The sequence below is a fragment of the Rhinopithecus bieti genome, unplaced genomic scaffold (assembly GCF_001698545.2).
Source record: "Rhinopithecus bieti isolate Rb0 unplaced genomic scaffold, ASM169854v2 scaffold_10271, whole genome shotgun sequence".
In the NCBI taxonomy this organism is placed as follows: Eukaryota; Metazoa; Chordata; class Mammalia; order Primates; family Cercopithecidae; genus Rhinopithecus; species Rhinopithecus bieti.
This window is the reverse complement of record NW_016806626.1, coordinates 1777385-1792696: the sequence shown is the minus strand read 5'-3', so window position 1 is coordinate 1792696 and position 15312 is coordinate 1777385. Positions and strand designations below refer to the sequence as shown.

At 33.8% G+C, this 15312-nt stretch overlaps 1 protein-coding gene across 1 annotated transcript in view; it reads left to right on the top strand.

Moving 5' to 3' along the window:
- The window catches only part of CEP290 (centrosomal protein 290), an 86023-nt gene that overhangs the window by 25876 nt on the left and 44835 nt on the right, over positions 1-15312 (top strand). The window contains 7 exon segments of the mRNA XM_017877124.1: positions 356-498; positions 3373-3537; positions 3875-4024; positions 6338-6453; positions 8404-8506; positions 8597-8827; positions 12516-12689. Of these exon segments, the coding sequence (XP_017732613.1) occupies positions 356-498; positions 3373-3537; positions 3875-4024; positions 6338-6453; positions 8404-8506; positions 8597-8827; positions 12516-12689 (1082 nt within the window).

Below are 15312 nucleotides of genomic sequence, written 5' to 3'. Positions count from 1 at the left end.
TTTTGTGAGAATGTTTAACTCGTTTTTCTTGTGTGTTCTTTAATCTAAATGAAGTTAGAACACCAAGTTTAAAGTTCTTTAATATAAAGTATAGTTTAAGTTAAGGCAAAAGTATTCCTGTGATTTATTTCTTCCAGTGATGAGATATGTGTGTATATGCATATGATATAAATAGGTCTGTCATTTACCTCAACTATTCACGTAGGATTTATAGTTGAATTTTCTTGTTTGTTTATTTACATTTGCATTTTTCCAATGATTTCTTTGGTATATGTGAAATATTTGTCATCTGTATAGAATAGTGTAAATTGTGAAAAAGATCTGATCATCCAATGAGAAAACTGTATAATTACAGTAAAAGAATTAGTTGAAGAAAATAAGCAACTTGAAGAAGGTATGAAAGAAATATTGCAAGCAATTAAGGAAATGCAGAAAGATCCTGATGTTAATGGAGGAGAAACATCTCTAATTATCCCTAGCCTTGAAAGACTAGTTAATGTAAGTTATATTTTTCATGTTAATCTTTTTCCTCTATCACTTTAGAAAGATTTTCTGCTGTGTACAGATTTCCATAGTTTCTGATGAGATATTTTCAGTCATTTGAATCATTGTTTCCCTGTATGTAAAATGTAGTTTTTCTTGAGCTGCTCTCAATACTTTTCTTCTACCAACTGGATATTTGTTATTAATCTGTCTTCAAGTTCACTGACGTTTTCCTCTTTATCTCTGTTCTTTTGGTTAAAGGGTCAGCTTGAGACCTTGAAGAGTTTTTTACACAGAATTTGGAGCTCATTTTTGCTGACTCTTTTCTTACTGGGATTTTTCTTTCAGTTTTCCCATGGTTTTGGGCTCTATCCTATGGTTTTCTAGATGAGAAAGATGATAGGTCACTGCAATTGCACCCTGCCCTATGACTAAATCTTTAAAAATGGCAAAGTCAATCTTTGCTGGTCCTGTCTTCCATATTTGACAGCTGCGCTATCTCCGCTCACTGCAAGCTCTGCCTCCTGGGTTCACACCATTCTCCTGCCTCAGCCTCCCGAGTGGCTGGGACTACAGGCGCCTGCCACCACGCCCAGCTAATTTTTTTTGCTTTTTTTTTTAGTAGAGACGGAGTTTCACCATGTCAACCAGGATGGTTTTGATCTCCTGACCTCGTGATCCACCTGCCTCAGCCTCCGAGAGTGCTGGGATTACAGGCGTGAGCCACCGTGCCCGGCGCCCCCCCCACCTTTTTTTTTCCCCTAAAATCTGCTTGCTTTTGTTCATTTTCTAGAAACTTTAGGTAGTTTTTTTTTTTTTTTTTTTTGAATTCGTTTTTTATTTATGGGAGTGTAGGTCTCTTAGGAACTTATGCCATAAAAAGTATTATGAAATGGCTTTATTCTAAATGTTTAAAACTTACTCATTGTTATAGGAAAGATTTAGCCATCAATAATATTCTATTTATATTTACCATATAGAGACTTGAGAAATTCTCAATGGATTTACCGTTTACAGTTACAGGATAGAGTATCTGTTATATAAACTTGAATAATATACACATTTTAGATTGTTAATATTTAACTATATGCCATTTATGTTATCTGAACATATTTAGCATACATTATTATATTATTTCCCAAATTTGTGCTTGATTTTAGTAGGAAAAAAAATTATTTTATTTACTGAATTGCTTTTTTAAAAAAAAAATCATGATTAATCAGTAGTTGGATACTTTTTATAACAGCACTGTGATTGTTAGCAGAGAATGAGAATGATACTGGTATGTTAAAAATTTCCAGAGGCAAGAAAATAGTTTGATTCCCATTGTATCTTTCTCATTCTGACTTTCTCATTCTGATTGGTGATTTCGTTTTGCCTCTGCCATTTTGTATGTCTAAAATGATTCTTTATGCTTTTTTTATGTGAACATCTTTTGTCTGTGATGATGCCCACTACTGATACTGTGTCCCAGATCAAACTTAATTTTCCAAGGGCAGCTCTACTTAGGGACCAAATGAAAACAGAGTGAATGGCCCAAGAAATCCTAACTTCTATTTATGCTGACAATCTCTGGGCCTTCCTGGAGCCACTGTTTCCATAGACTTCATTTACTTTTATCCTGGATTGTCATTGCTTTTTCAGATTCATAGGCCCTGTCTGAAATTCACAAATCACCTAACAGTCCTCCTCTAAGAAATCTTCAGAATTCATGACAATTTAGACCAGATAATTCTGGATTATGCACTTTAGTTCACTTTTTGTTACTACAGGGTATTTTTCAGTGCCCCCAACAGCTATGTAACTCATTCTCATTTTACCAAAGTCCATGTAGACAAGGCACTATTCCTCAATGAGACAACTAACTAGACCACCTTGTTGTCAGTCAGAGTACCTTCCTCTACCTACTTTTATCTTCATGATATCCTCTTTGAATTAGTATAAGTTATTACTCTGCATGACCTGCTCTAATCTCCTTCAGGGGAAGGCTTTTATACATCTACTACCTAGAGTTAAACCCCAGATCACCTTCCTGAGTGGGAGATTGCATTTGGTTCTATTCATTTTACCTTACTTGGCTTCTACCTTCATTTTTTAGGACTTACTTTGCCTTTAACAGTTTTTTCCATACAGTTCGTCTAAAGTCCAAATATATTTATATGTATATATTATGTAGATGTGTGCAGTGTGTGTATATACTTATGTATGCCAATGTTGGAGATTTTGGGCCGGTGATGCCACTCTGATAATATTTTAATATTTGACATATTTTTGCTTACTCATTATTCTTAGATAATGCCATATTATGATACCTTGCCTTTATTTTTTTTTATGCTTCAACTGTGTGGAGAGGAAGCACTGAAAAATTCACTTAATTGAATGTTGTATTGATCAATTTTTCAATATTGTATTGTATTCTATTCCTTTGCACATGCTTTAAATGCAGATGCTATATAATTTCAGAGAAAATACCTCATTTTGACTGTATAAAAACCCTGTATAGTGAGCAGAGCTAACATCATTTTCCCCTTTTTAGAGACAAGAAAACTAAGATATAGAGAATTTAAGTCACTTTCCCAGCTAGTGACTGATTAAAATTTGAACCCTGGTCATCTTATTCCTGTCTGGTTGTTTTTCTAGTCTACCAGTCTGTTAAGATTAGCTAGATGTTTTTTAATTGTTTTAATGAAGTAATTACTATGTTTGGTAATGTAAATGAAAGTTTTATAGATCCATAAATAAGAATTTGAATTGGCATACTTTATTATCATGCTTGGCAATGAAAATAGGAAAATGCTTAAATGTCCATTTTATTTAAAGACAGACTGTTTTTTACGATGATTTCACTGTTTTTCTCCATATTTGTAATATATAATATAAATTTACTAGGCTATAGAATCAAAGAATGCAGAAGGAATCTTTGATGCCAGTCTGCATTTGAAAGCCCAAGTTGATCAGCTTACCGGAAGAAATGAAGAATTAAGACAGGAGCTCAGGGAATCTCGGAAAGAGGCTATAAATTATTCACAGCAGTTGGCAAAGGCTAATTTAAAGGTGAGAATTTTATTAAATAGAAGAAAATGCTGAACATAAGAATGTAGATTTAATAGGAAACTTTTAATTTTTTTAAAAGAATCCTTTATGAAAAAATGCCCGTTGAATTAATTCTTTTGATATTAAGAAACTGGATTTCTCTTATAAAATTAAGTGGAAAATATGTGCCTTATAATATTAAAAGAATACAAAATTCTAAATCTTATACCTGGGCATTTCTAAGCAGAAACTAAAGTATGGTTTAAGTAAAATTCCTGGCAGGGCATTCACATATCTGTTATCTGTCTTTCTTTGGGTGTAAGAGATGTTATTCTCATTGCTGGAATTTTTTTTCCAGATAGACCATCTTGAAAAAGAAACTAGTCTTTTACGACAATCAGAAGGATCAAATGTTGTTTTTAAAGGAATTGACTTACCTGATGGGATAGCACCATCTAGTGCCAGTATCATTAATTCTCAGAATGAATATTTAATACATTTGTTACAGGTATTAAAAATTTTGTTATAGGTATTGAAAATTTTACATGCGAATAACAAAAATCATTGGTAGTATGTTTGTGTTTTACTTTTATTTTATTTTAATTTTCCATCACCAAAGCATGCAGATAGTACTTTTCTTAATAGTCTTCATGTATTCCTTTGAGCTCTCAAAATAGTAACAGTGAAATATATTTTGTATGGATTTTGACATTAGATGGAATATTATACATAAAAACAGTTTGTACCGTTCATTCCATTCATCTGCATGAGCAGCATGTTCTCACATCTTGTTCACATGCCTGTCATTCATGTGAAATACATGATTCACAAGCAGAACAACAAGCAGCTACTATAAAGCAGTATTATGTAAATGAGCACTTTTATTTATTGCTGGGTGGAAAACATAAGAATAAAGTCTGTCAGAGCTTTTTAGTGTCATGATAGAATTGTTCCCCTTTTGCATTCACAAGTAAAACTTTTTTTTTTTTTTTTTTTCAGACAGTCTCACTCTGTCACCAAGGCTGGAGTGCAGTTGCGCTACCTTGGCTCACTGCAACCTCCACCGCCTGAGTTTAAGTGATTCACATGCCTCAGCCTCCTGAGTAGCTGGGACTACAGGCGTGCATCCCTGGCTAATTTTTGTATTTTTTTTAGTAGAGATGGTGTGTCGTCATGTTGACCAGGCTGGTCTCAAACTACTGGTCTCAAGTGATTCGCCTACCTTGGCCTCCCAAAGTGCTAGGATTACAGACGTGAGCCATGCACCCGGCCGCAAGTAAAACTTCCAAACCAAATTATTTACCTTTGTCTTCTCTTTACCCAATAAAATGTTAGTTAATCTACCACCAAAGAGGAAAGGGTACTCTACTATACTACTTGCCCTGGATTTCTCAGTTTTGCTGTCTATATAATGGTTGTTATGAATGTCCTAATGACAGATCTTTTTCAGTATTTGAAGTTTGACTATCTATAACATCACACACATTATAAATATAATTACAAATATATGTTCAGGATCAATGAAAATATGTTTTTGATTATAAATGCCACTATTTCTCTCTGCTGGGTGATCCATTTGTGAATATACTTGAGTTATAATTCTTAAGTACTCATTTTTATTTTGGAAATTACAGTAATTCATCTTTTCTCAATATTGGGATTTTATGTTATCTAAGTCAGGTAAGGACACCTTTAATTACTTATTAGAATATTGCTTTATAATATATGTTATGTTATTTATTTATTTATTTTTTTTGAGACAGAGTCTTGCTCTGTCACTGGGCTGGAGTGCAGTGGCTGGATCTCAGCTCACTGAAAGCTCCGCCTCCCAGGTTTACGCCATTCTCCTGCCTCAGCCTCCCGAGTAGCTGGGACTACAGGCACCCGCCACCTTGCCTGGCTGTTTTTTTGTATTTTTTAGTAGAGACGGGGTTTCACTGTGTTAGCCAAGATGGTCTCCATCTCCTGACCTCATGATCCGCCCGTCTCAGCCTCCCAAAGTGCTGGCATTACAGGCTTGAGCCACCGTGCCTGGCCAATTATTTTTAAATGTATAATTTTAGCATTATTATTTCTCTTATTTACCTGAGGTATAGGGACACTACCAGCAAATAGTGGTAGTATGGCATTGTCGTATTTTTTGAGATAAAATTCATGTTTTTTCATCTTTATGTAAGAAATGTATCAGAAGTTTGTAGTAGATTAGAGAGTACCAACTGGGAGTCTGAAAACCTGTTCAAAGTGGCAAAACAGGTGCTTGGACTCTCAATCCTAAGGCTGTATAGAGCTATAAGCGTGGTAAGACCTTTGGAGTCAGACAGACCCGACCTCAAATGTTGGATCCGTATATATGGAAAGCACCAGACAACAAGCCTAGCATATGTATTTGGTAAAAATGATTGCCAAGTGTAGTGTTAATGAGTTTTTGGATATTGAGTATGTTATTTAATTTTCAATTTCATCTTTAAAATGAAATAATTGGAAAGGATAATTTGAGCGACGATATGAAACTATATGTTCACAAGAGGGTATGTGGCCAAGTGACTAGAGGTGAGTTTGTAACTATTCTATCTAATAAAACATTGTGATCTGGTTATTTGTGTGCTAACTGTAACAATCACATATGGTAAAAATAACTTTACCTGTTGTATAGTACCCTTATTTTATGCCTTAAATGTTCAAAATATCATGGAAAATGATCTGTGTTGCTTACGGATTTGGTGACTTAACTTTTCTATAATGTTGTCAGAATATGAATTTATACTTTCAAATTCAACATTCTATTTTTTTTTTTCATTCTTATTTCTAAACCACTTTTTAGGAACTAGAAAATAAAGAAAAAAAGTTAAAGAATTTAGAAGATTCTCTTGAAGATTATAACAGAAAATTTGCTGTAATTCGTCATCAACAAAGTTTGTTGTATAAAGAATACCTAAGGTATAGGTATTAGCAAAACTTTATAAATACAATTGCAGTATGTTCTTGTTAATTGTGAAAGTAACATAAGAATAATTGATGTTTTGTTCTTCCCTTCTTCTTCCTTTGCAATTGTATTTTTTTACTCTAGTAACTACTGTTAAGAACTTGTTTATGGAGACAGTGTAGCTTAATGATTACATTAAGCCTGGGATTATCCTGCCTGAGTTTGAATCATTTAACATTTGCTTTTTGTAAGAGCTTGAGCAAGTCATCTTACCTATCTGTGTCTCAGTTTCCTTATCTGTAAGTTTCTTTGTAAGTAATACCATTTTCATAGGATTATTGTAAAACGTAAGTGAGTTATTAGATGAAAATGCTCGGGCTAGTGTGTGGCACATATGAACAGTTTGTAAATGTCAGCTGTTGTTAGCATCATTCATCATCATCACCATCATCATTGTTCATATATGTCTATAGGGAACTAACATATTTCTCCTTATTTCTGTCATTTCATCTAAATCAATAGAATGATTTCCTTAATAGGAAATAGAATACCTAATCAAAGGTGATTTAAACACTAAGAATAATTATTATCTGACTAACCAGAACCACAAAGCTAGTTATAGGGCAGGTCATATTGGAAGGTTGTTGTTAACACCTATGATAGTTGTAAAATAGTTGCATGAATTCAAGAAAGATGAAACTGTACCCATTGAAGAAGAGGAGCATTTTTTTCTACATAGCTTTTAATTTTAAATAAACATTTTTTATGGTGATATCTGGCAGACATTGACTCCGATCTCATTTGCTAGAATTGGGACACATGTCCAAGTCTGAATAATCATTCAGTTTCAAAGAAAATGATACCACTGTACTGGGTTTATGCGAAGAACGTTGCAGATGTTTGTGGAATGCTCATGCATAGATAACAGTGTCTTACACAACTTCAAAAAAATAATTTATATATAAATATGTTTTAAATTACTTTCTAAATTCACAAGTAAGAATTTATGGCATACAACATGGTGTTCTATATATGTATATACTGTGGAATGGCTAAATCAAGCTACTTAACCATATGTATTACCTCACATACTTTTTTTTTTTTTTTTTCCTTGAGACAGAGTCTTGCTCTTTCACCCAGGCTGGAGTGCAGTGGTGCTATCTTGGCTCACTGCAACCTCTGCCTCCCGGGTCCAAGTTATTTTCTTGCCTCAGCCTCCCAAGTAGCCAAGATTACAGACATGTGCCACCATGCCTGGCTAATTTTTGTATTTTTGGTAAAGACAGAGTTTTGCCATATTGGCCGTGCTAGTCTCAAAACTCCTAGTCTCAAGCAATCTGCCCATCTTGGCCTCCCAAAGTTCTGGGATTATAGCATACTTTTTTTTTTTTTGGAGTAAGAACACTTAAAATCTACTCTCTTAGCAATTTTAAAGTACATAATATACTGTTACTAACTTTAGTCACTGTTATGTATGGATCTCTTGAACTATTCCTCTTAACTCCAATTTTGTGTCCTTTACACATCTTCTTTTAAGTCTAAAGATTTCTGATGTGTTTGTATTCAAATTATTTTGTAAGCATTTAACACCCAAATTTGAGAGTGGGGTCAGAATGTTGGAATTTGATTTCTAGAATTAGTTTGGGGTATTATTTTCCTACTTTTATTCTGTTTTCAATAAAATGTTTATAAGATTCAGCTTCAATTATAATTATATCACCACCCATTAAGTGGTGAATCAGGGAAGAATGAAAATAATTTGATAACTTTGTTGCCTTGCATTTATTTAAAATATTTTAATTCTAGGCTAAAACCTTTTAAATGAAATTTTAACTTCTTGTGTTTTCAGATACTGAATAGCTATGATACCTCTTGTGTTGAGAAAACTTTAAATTTGCATAATCTTGTAGTCAAACATTTTATTAGGTTTACAGTATTGTCTTTTGGTTTTGTTTTGTTTTTAGTGAAAAGGACACCTGGAAAACAGAATCTAAAACAATAAAAGAGGAAAAGAGAAAACTTGAAGATCAAATTCAACAAGATGCTATAAAAGTGAAAGAATATAATGTAAGTAAAACATTTTTAACATTAGTATGCAATATTGTACAAACTAGGATAGCTAGATTCAACAAGTAATACGGATGTATCTTTGTGCAGAATTTGCTCAATACTCTTCAGATGGATTCGGATGAAATGAAAAAAATACTTGCAGAAAACAGTAGGAAAATTACTGTTTTGCAAGTGAATGAAAAATCACTTATAAGGCAATATACAATCTCAGTAGAACTGGAGCGACAACTTAGAAAAGAAAATGAGAAACAAAAGAATGAATTGTTGTCAATGGAGGCTGAAGTTTGTGAAAAACTTGGATGTTTGCAAAGATTTAAGGTACATCTGATTCTTATTTTGCTTTTTCTGACTATAAAAAATTTCAAGTATGCAGAAGATAGGATGGTATCAATAATGCTCATCACCTGAAGTAATAGTTAACATTTATTAACATTTTGCCATAATTGCTTCTTTTGATTTTGTAGGAATGTTTGAATTGCAGACTTTCCTCCCCTAAATAATTAATGTACCCTTTTGAAAAAGCCTTTTTTCTTTAAATAACCACAGTAATTTTATTATACCTAACACAATGACAATAATTCTCTAATATTGCCTAAAACCCTGATTATAGTCACATTTTTTACATTTTTTGATCAAGGAATAAACATTTGGATGTTACATCTCATAAATCTTTTAAATATAGAATCCTCTTGGTTTTCTTTTTCTCCAAAAAATGTTTGAAGATGTATCTGACTTTGTGTGTGTGTGTGTCATTTTACTTGTTCCTCTGTCCCTTGTATTACTAAAAGTTAGGTCGGAACCCTTAGTTAGCTTCAGGTTTAAACATTTTTGGCAAGAATACTTCATAAGTAATTCTCTATACTTTATACTGCATCAGTTCAAGAGTATCTGGTTGTTCCATGTTTCGTAATTGATTACTGTGTTACAGAAAAAACAAGCAGACCAGCTGTGGTGACTCATGCCTGTAATTCCAACACTTTGGAAGGCCCAGGCAGGAAAATTGCCTGAGGCCAGACTGGCCTACGCAATACAGTGAGACCCCGTCTCTACAAAAAATGTGTTTTTTAGTTGTTGTTGTTGTTTTTTTTTTAATTAGCTAGGTGTAGTGGCACATGCTTGTAATCCCAGCTACCTGGGACATTGAGGTGGGAGGATCGCTTGAGCCCAGGAAGTTGGGGGCTGCAGTGAGCCGTGATCATGTGCCACTGATCTCTAGCCTGTGTGCCTATATAACAGAGCTAGTCTGTCTCTTAAGAGAAAAATAAAACAAAGAAGAAGAAGAAGTAAAGATAACCATATACCTCCATTATTAAGCAATTTAGTTAACTGGTGATATTTTGGTATCATACATATAACAAATTATTTGTCAGTCCTGTATGATTTTAGCATCCTCTGATGATTGTTGCCTAACTCAATTATGAGGAGTTGCAAACATCATAATTTTCTAGTTATATTATGCACTTGCATTTATTAACAGACATGCTTTTGTAAAATAAATAGCATTTCCCCATTAGCTCAGGCTATTTGTTTATCTTGACTTATAGCTCCTACTACAAAGGCAAGCTAAATGCTTTTCTCTTTAATGACCAGTTTTCAGAATACGCACTTGGTGTGCTCTGCGCTACCTGATTTTTTTTCTCATCTCCGCTTTCTCTTTTTTAAGTATCATATTAGACTCACAGACTTTTAAATATTCCGTGTGTTTTAGTTGGAGTCATATTCTTTTGTCTCAACTTTAGCTAAAGAGAGTCCTTTAAAGTTGACTCATATTGTTTTGACAAAAATTCATTAATCTTTTGAACGAAGCCTCAAAACTTGACTTGTTTTCTAGCATAAGATGTCTTAGACTTACCTACATACTTCATGCTCATACTTGGAATAAACCATTTCTTTAAAGAGCCCAGATTCCTTTTAGTGGGGAAGGCATTTAGATACCAAAAACTGGCCACTGGGCATCATTGCTCTCAGTGTATCGTTGCTACTAGTCTCTCAGTAGACAAGTTAGAAAAATATATATATATTTAAACTATAAGTTCATATTGTTATTTCCAGTTTAATTATAACATTATGGGGTAAGTAAATAATATGTGGTTTTTACTAAACTTCTTTGATTTTGCACTTGTATGTTTTTTTTTACATAGAAAATCTTTATTATTAACATTAAAATATTTGTTTTATTGTACAATATGCATACAATATTTTGAAAAATAATGCTTGAATTGATATTAATAGTAACAACAACAGCAATATTGCCAAACATAGTTTAAAATTTTATTTCAGGTCTTATTTTCTTCAGAATCTATCTTGCTGAGGATGTATAGGCAAAGTAATATATTCTACACTTACTTGAAATAATTGTCTTCATTCAGTTATGTTATACATTTGATATATTGTTAGGCTCATTTGTTTTTCGTTTTTTAATTTTAGGGATTTTTTTTCCCTTTTTATTAAATGTTAATATATACAATATTTATATATGCAAATATTTAGTCAGAGAAATCTTAATTCTGGTCTTATGTGTTTCATATTATTCTGCTCTACCCTCTGTAGGTAACTTATTATCTTTCTTTTTTGGAAACATAAAGACAAGACAGGTTACATGACATGTATACCCTTCTGCACCTAGTTTTATACCTTACCTTGTAGTTTATTTTTAAGCATGTAAATGTTCAATGTACATGACTAAATTTAGACAGGATTGTAGGAACACAGAATTCAAAGTGAAATTTAAATGGGCTGGGGTTCTTTACTATCTACTTTAAAGGTTGCAATGGGCGATGTCATGCCAATAAACCTATTTTCAGCTTGATCTTAAAGCTTAATACTGAGCATCAAGAAATTCTTTAATAAACATAAGTAATTTTTATTCAGACATGTAATAAGGAAGTGTTTGTTTTTTTTATTTTCGTGTTAGATTTTTTTAGAATCTACTTTTCTTAGAGTTTTACGAATACAGTTAGTGTTTGAGATAGAAAGAGAAAAGAATTACAGTTTTCTTCCTCTTCTACCTGCTCATGAACTTGATTTTTTTCTCCCAACAATTGAAAAGCCAAGATAAAGGGAGATTCTTAAGAGATGGGAAATAGAATCTCATCTACCCCTGTTTCCCCCAGAACAGTGAAACTGAATATCAAGGGTAAGGTAGAATAGTATGTACTTAACTTAGATGGAGAAGAAAGGCTGCCAAAATGAGATCTGAAGCACTATTACAAATATTTCCATCATTACTGTACTTCAGAATGAATTATAACCGTAAGTTTTTTTTTACTTCCTCATTCATAAATTTGGTTATTCCTTATACCACTTCTCAGCTTTCATCACTCTTTATTGTACTTTTCTATGTAATGTTTGCCTATTATAGATCAACTTAAGAGAACTATAAGACTGGGCATTTCATTTTGGTATTGATAATAGAATATCTTTTAATAGTTCTGTAGTTGATGAGTAGAACCATGAACCAACTAACTTAAAGTCCTTGATGTTGTTTATTACAGAGAACTATAATAGAAGTTCCCCCCCTAATGTTTCCATCATGTGATCATGTGTACAGAAATTTTCTTTGGTTATTAAAGCTAGTCCATTTAGCTTACAGTAAGCATAAATAGCTAAGTTGTAAAAGTTACCTATGGTAATGCTAATTTTCCCATTTATCTATTAAAAGGCAGGTTGTTTTCTGATCTCATGAAATTTAGAAAAGCCATCCAAAGATATATTCTGAGATATATATTGCTGCTGTTTGTTATGTTTTCTCAAAGTAATTGAATTTTATTTTACTATGACAGGAATTATAAAAGTATTTTATTTTATTATGATTAAGATTTTCAAAGTAGCATATTATATGAAAGAAATTAATGTTATTGCATATTTTCTGACATGGGAAATCATATATTTTAAAATGGTTTTAAATTCTGTTTTGCTTTCAGTTGTATTATCTTTCTCAAAAGTGGCTAGTGCTTGACCATATTAAAAGACACCAGCATAACTCAGTATATCTTTATTTACATAGGAAATGGCCATTTTCAAGATTGCAGCTCTCCAAAAAGTTGTAGATAATAGTGTCTGTTTGTCTGAACTAGAACTGGCTAATAAACAGTACAATGAACTGACTTCTAAGTACAGGGACATCTTGCAAAAAGATAATATGCTCGTTCAAAGAACAAGTAACTTGGAACACCTGGAAGTAAGTTTGTGTGATTCTTGAATCTTATGATATTAGCCATTTTTCGTCAATGTCTTTGTGTTTGGGGGGATTTGGCAGATTTTAATTAAAGTTTGACTGCATTTATATAAATTTAACAGAGATAGAATTATCCATATTATTCATTCAGTTTAGTTATAAATATTTTGTTCCCAAATATCAACACACACAACATATTACCTGTTTATAGTGACAAAATGACTTCTGAATGATTATCTAGATCATTCTCCGTAGGTCACTGGTGTGATTTAGCTAAATCAAGCCTCTTTCAACCAGACATCTAAGAGGAAAAGGATACTGAAACCGGTAGAATATCGTAATCAAAAGAGGGAAGCACCCATTAAGTGCCCATCCCTTTCTCTTACCCCTGTACCCAGAGTAAACTATTATTCCATGGTCCCTGGCTTTTGTTTGGAATGAATGTAGCCAACAGTGACTGAAATATTAAGGGCTCTTCTTGGACCATGGATGCACTCTGTAAATTCTCATCATTTTTTGTTGTAGAAATACAAAAAACTAGAGTAGAATATCGTAAGTTATAATCTGTGAATATAGACCAGACCCTTTACAGTTCTCTTACAGCCACTTGAGCTCCATACCTCTTACTGAGGACATAACAAACTCCTGATTTGTTCATCTTCCTCATCAGAAATAGAGGCTTATGGATTTTGGATAATTCTTATCTAAGATCCTCCCACAGGAGTAGCATGAAATCTAATTCTATTAGCTCAAAAGCTTTTGCTGGCTCAGAGAGACACATTCAGTAAATGAAAACATTATTCTGAGTACCTTTCAGGACTCCTACTAAATTATGAGTCATGTTTGTCAATATTATTTAGAAGTAATCATAATCAGTTTCCTTTCTGCTGCTTTTGCCAAAGAGAGGTGATTATGTTACTTTTTATAGAAAATTATGCCTCTTTAGGTGTGGTGATAATTTATTTTTTTCCATTCTCCATGTCCTCTGTCCTATCCTCTCCAGCATGAGAAAGTCCTAAGCAAGAGACGTCTTGTAGATAATGTATCAATGAGTGATTTTTAACGTTATCATTTCCCCAAAGAATATTTTTCATCTTTCGTCAAGATTTTTTTTTTTTTGAGATGGAGTTTCACTCTGTCACCCAGGCTGAGTGCAGTAGCCCGATCTCGGCTTACTGCATCCTCTGCCTCCCAAATTCAAGCAATTCTCCTGCCTCAGCCTCCGAGTAGCTGGGATTACAGGCGTGGCCCACCACGCCCAGCTAATTTTTGTATTTTTAGTAGAAACGGGGTTTCTCCATGTTGACCAGGATGGTCTCGAACTCCTGACCTCAGGTGATCTGCCCACCTCAGCCTCCCAAAGTGCTGGGTTTACAGATGTGAGCCACCACGCCTGGCCCCAGTTATGATTCTGAATGTCTCATACCTATCCCTATTGGTGGTGTCTTAGTTTTATTTTTTATTATCTTTATTGTGGTAGCCATTATTCATGTCTCTATCTCTAGTCTTACATCCTCCTTACTGCCACAAGAATGGTCATTCTAAACATGAATCCTACCCTGTGACTCCCATTTGACTCCTTGGCTTAAAAACTATCAAAAGCTACCAGTCACCTGAAGGGTAAAAGTCAAGTCCCCTATTTACTCATGTCATCTAGAGCAAGAGATGAACTATCTGAGTTTTCTGAGCACAGTGTTCTTATGTATGTTCTTGTGTACATGCTCTTTTCTTACTATGTAAGGAACCATTTCTGGTTCCTTACATAAAGGAAGGAACCCTTTCAGTTGTTTTGCTCAGTGAATTTCTATTCCTGTTTCAAAACTTTGTTCAGGCATTACCTTTTTTTTTTTCTTAAGCATCCTTTTTTTTAATGGAATAAATTCAGTTTTGTCTACACTAGTTCTGCATCTTATACATAGGTTTTGTACATAGTACAATGTGTTTACATATCTGTCTCCCTTAATGGAATATAAGCCTTTTGATATAAGGAACTATTTAATTTGTTTCTGTGTGTTGAGTATCTCCTGTTTGGCACAGAGGTCAAGCTAATACATGAGAGTGATTAGTGGTGGAGAGCCACAGTGCACATGTTGTCAAAAATGGTGCTTGGGTAATCATTGTTGGTTTTTGAGAGGTAAAGGTTTATGAGACTAGAGGTGATGAAAATCAGATTTCATATGTGAAGAATAGAATAGATAATAAGGAAATACAAAAACTAGATGGCTAATAAAGCAAAAGAAAAACTGGAAATTTGATGGTAGAAGAAAAAAGAAACAGATGTAGACTGAGGTAGAATCAAGAAGAGGATTCTTTTTTGTTTGTTTGTTTGTTTTTTGAAACAGAGTCTCACTACACTGCCCAGGCTGGAGTACAGTGGTGTGATCTTGGCTCACGGCAACCTCTGCCTCTGAGGTTCAAGCAATTCTTCTGCCACAGTCTCCTGAGTAGCTGGAATTACAGGTGTCCACCAGCACAGCCGGCTAATTTAGTAGAGACAGAGTTTTGCCATGTTGGCCAGGCTGGTCTCAAAATTTGGATCTCAGGTAATCTGCCAGCCTCAACCTCCCAAAGTGCTGAGACTACAGGCATGAGCCACCGGGCCCAGCCTTTTTTTTTTTTTTTTTTT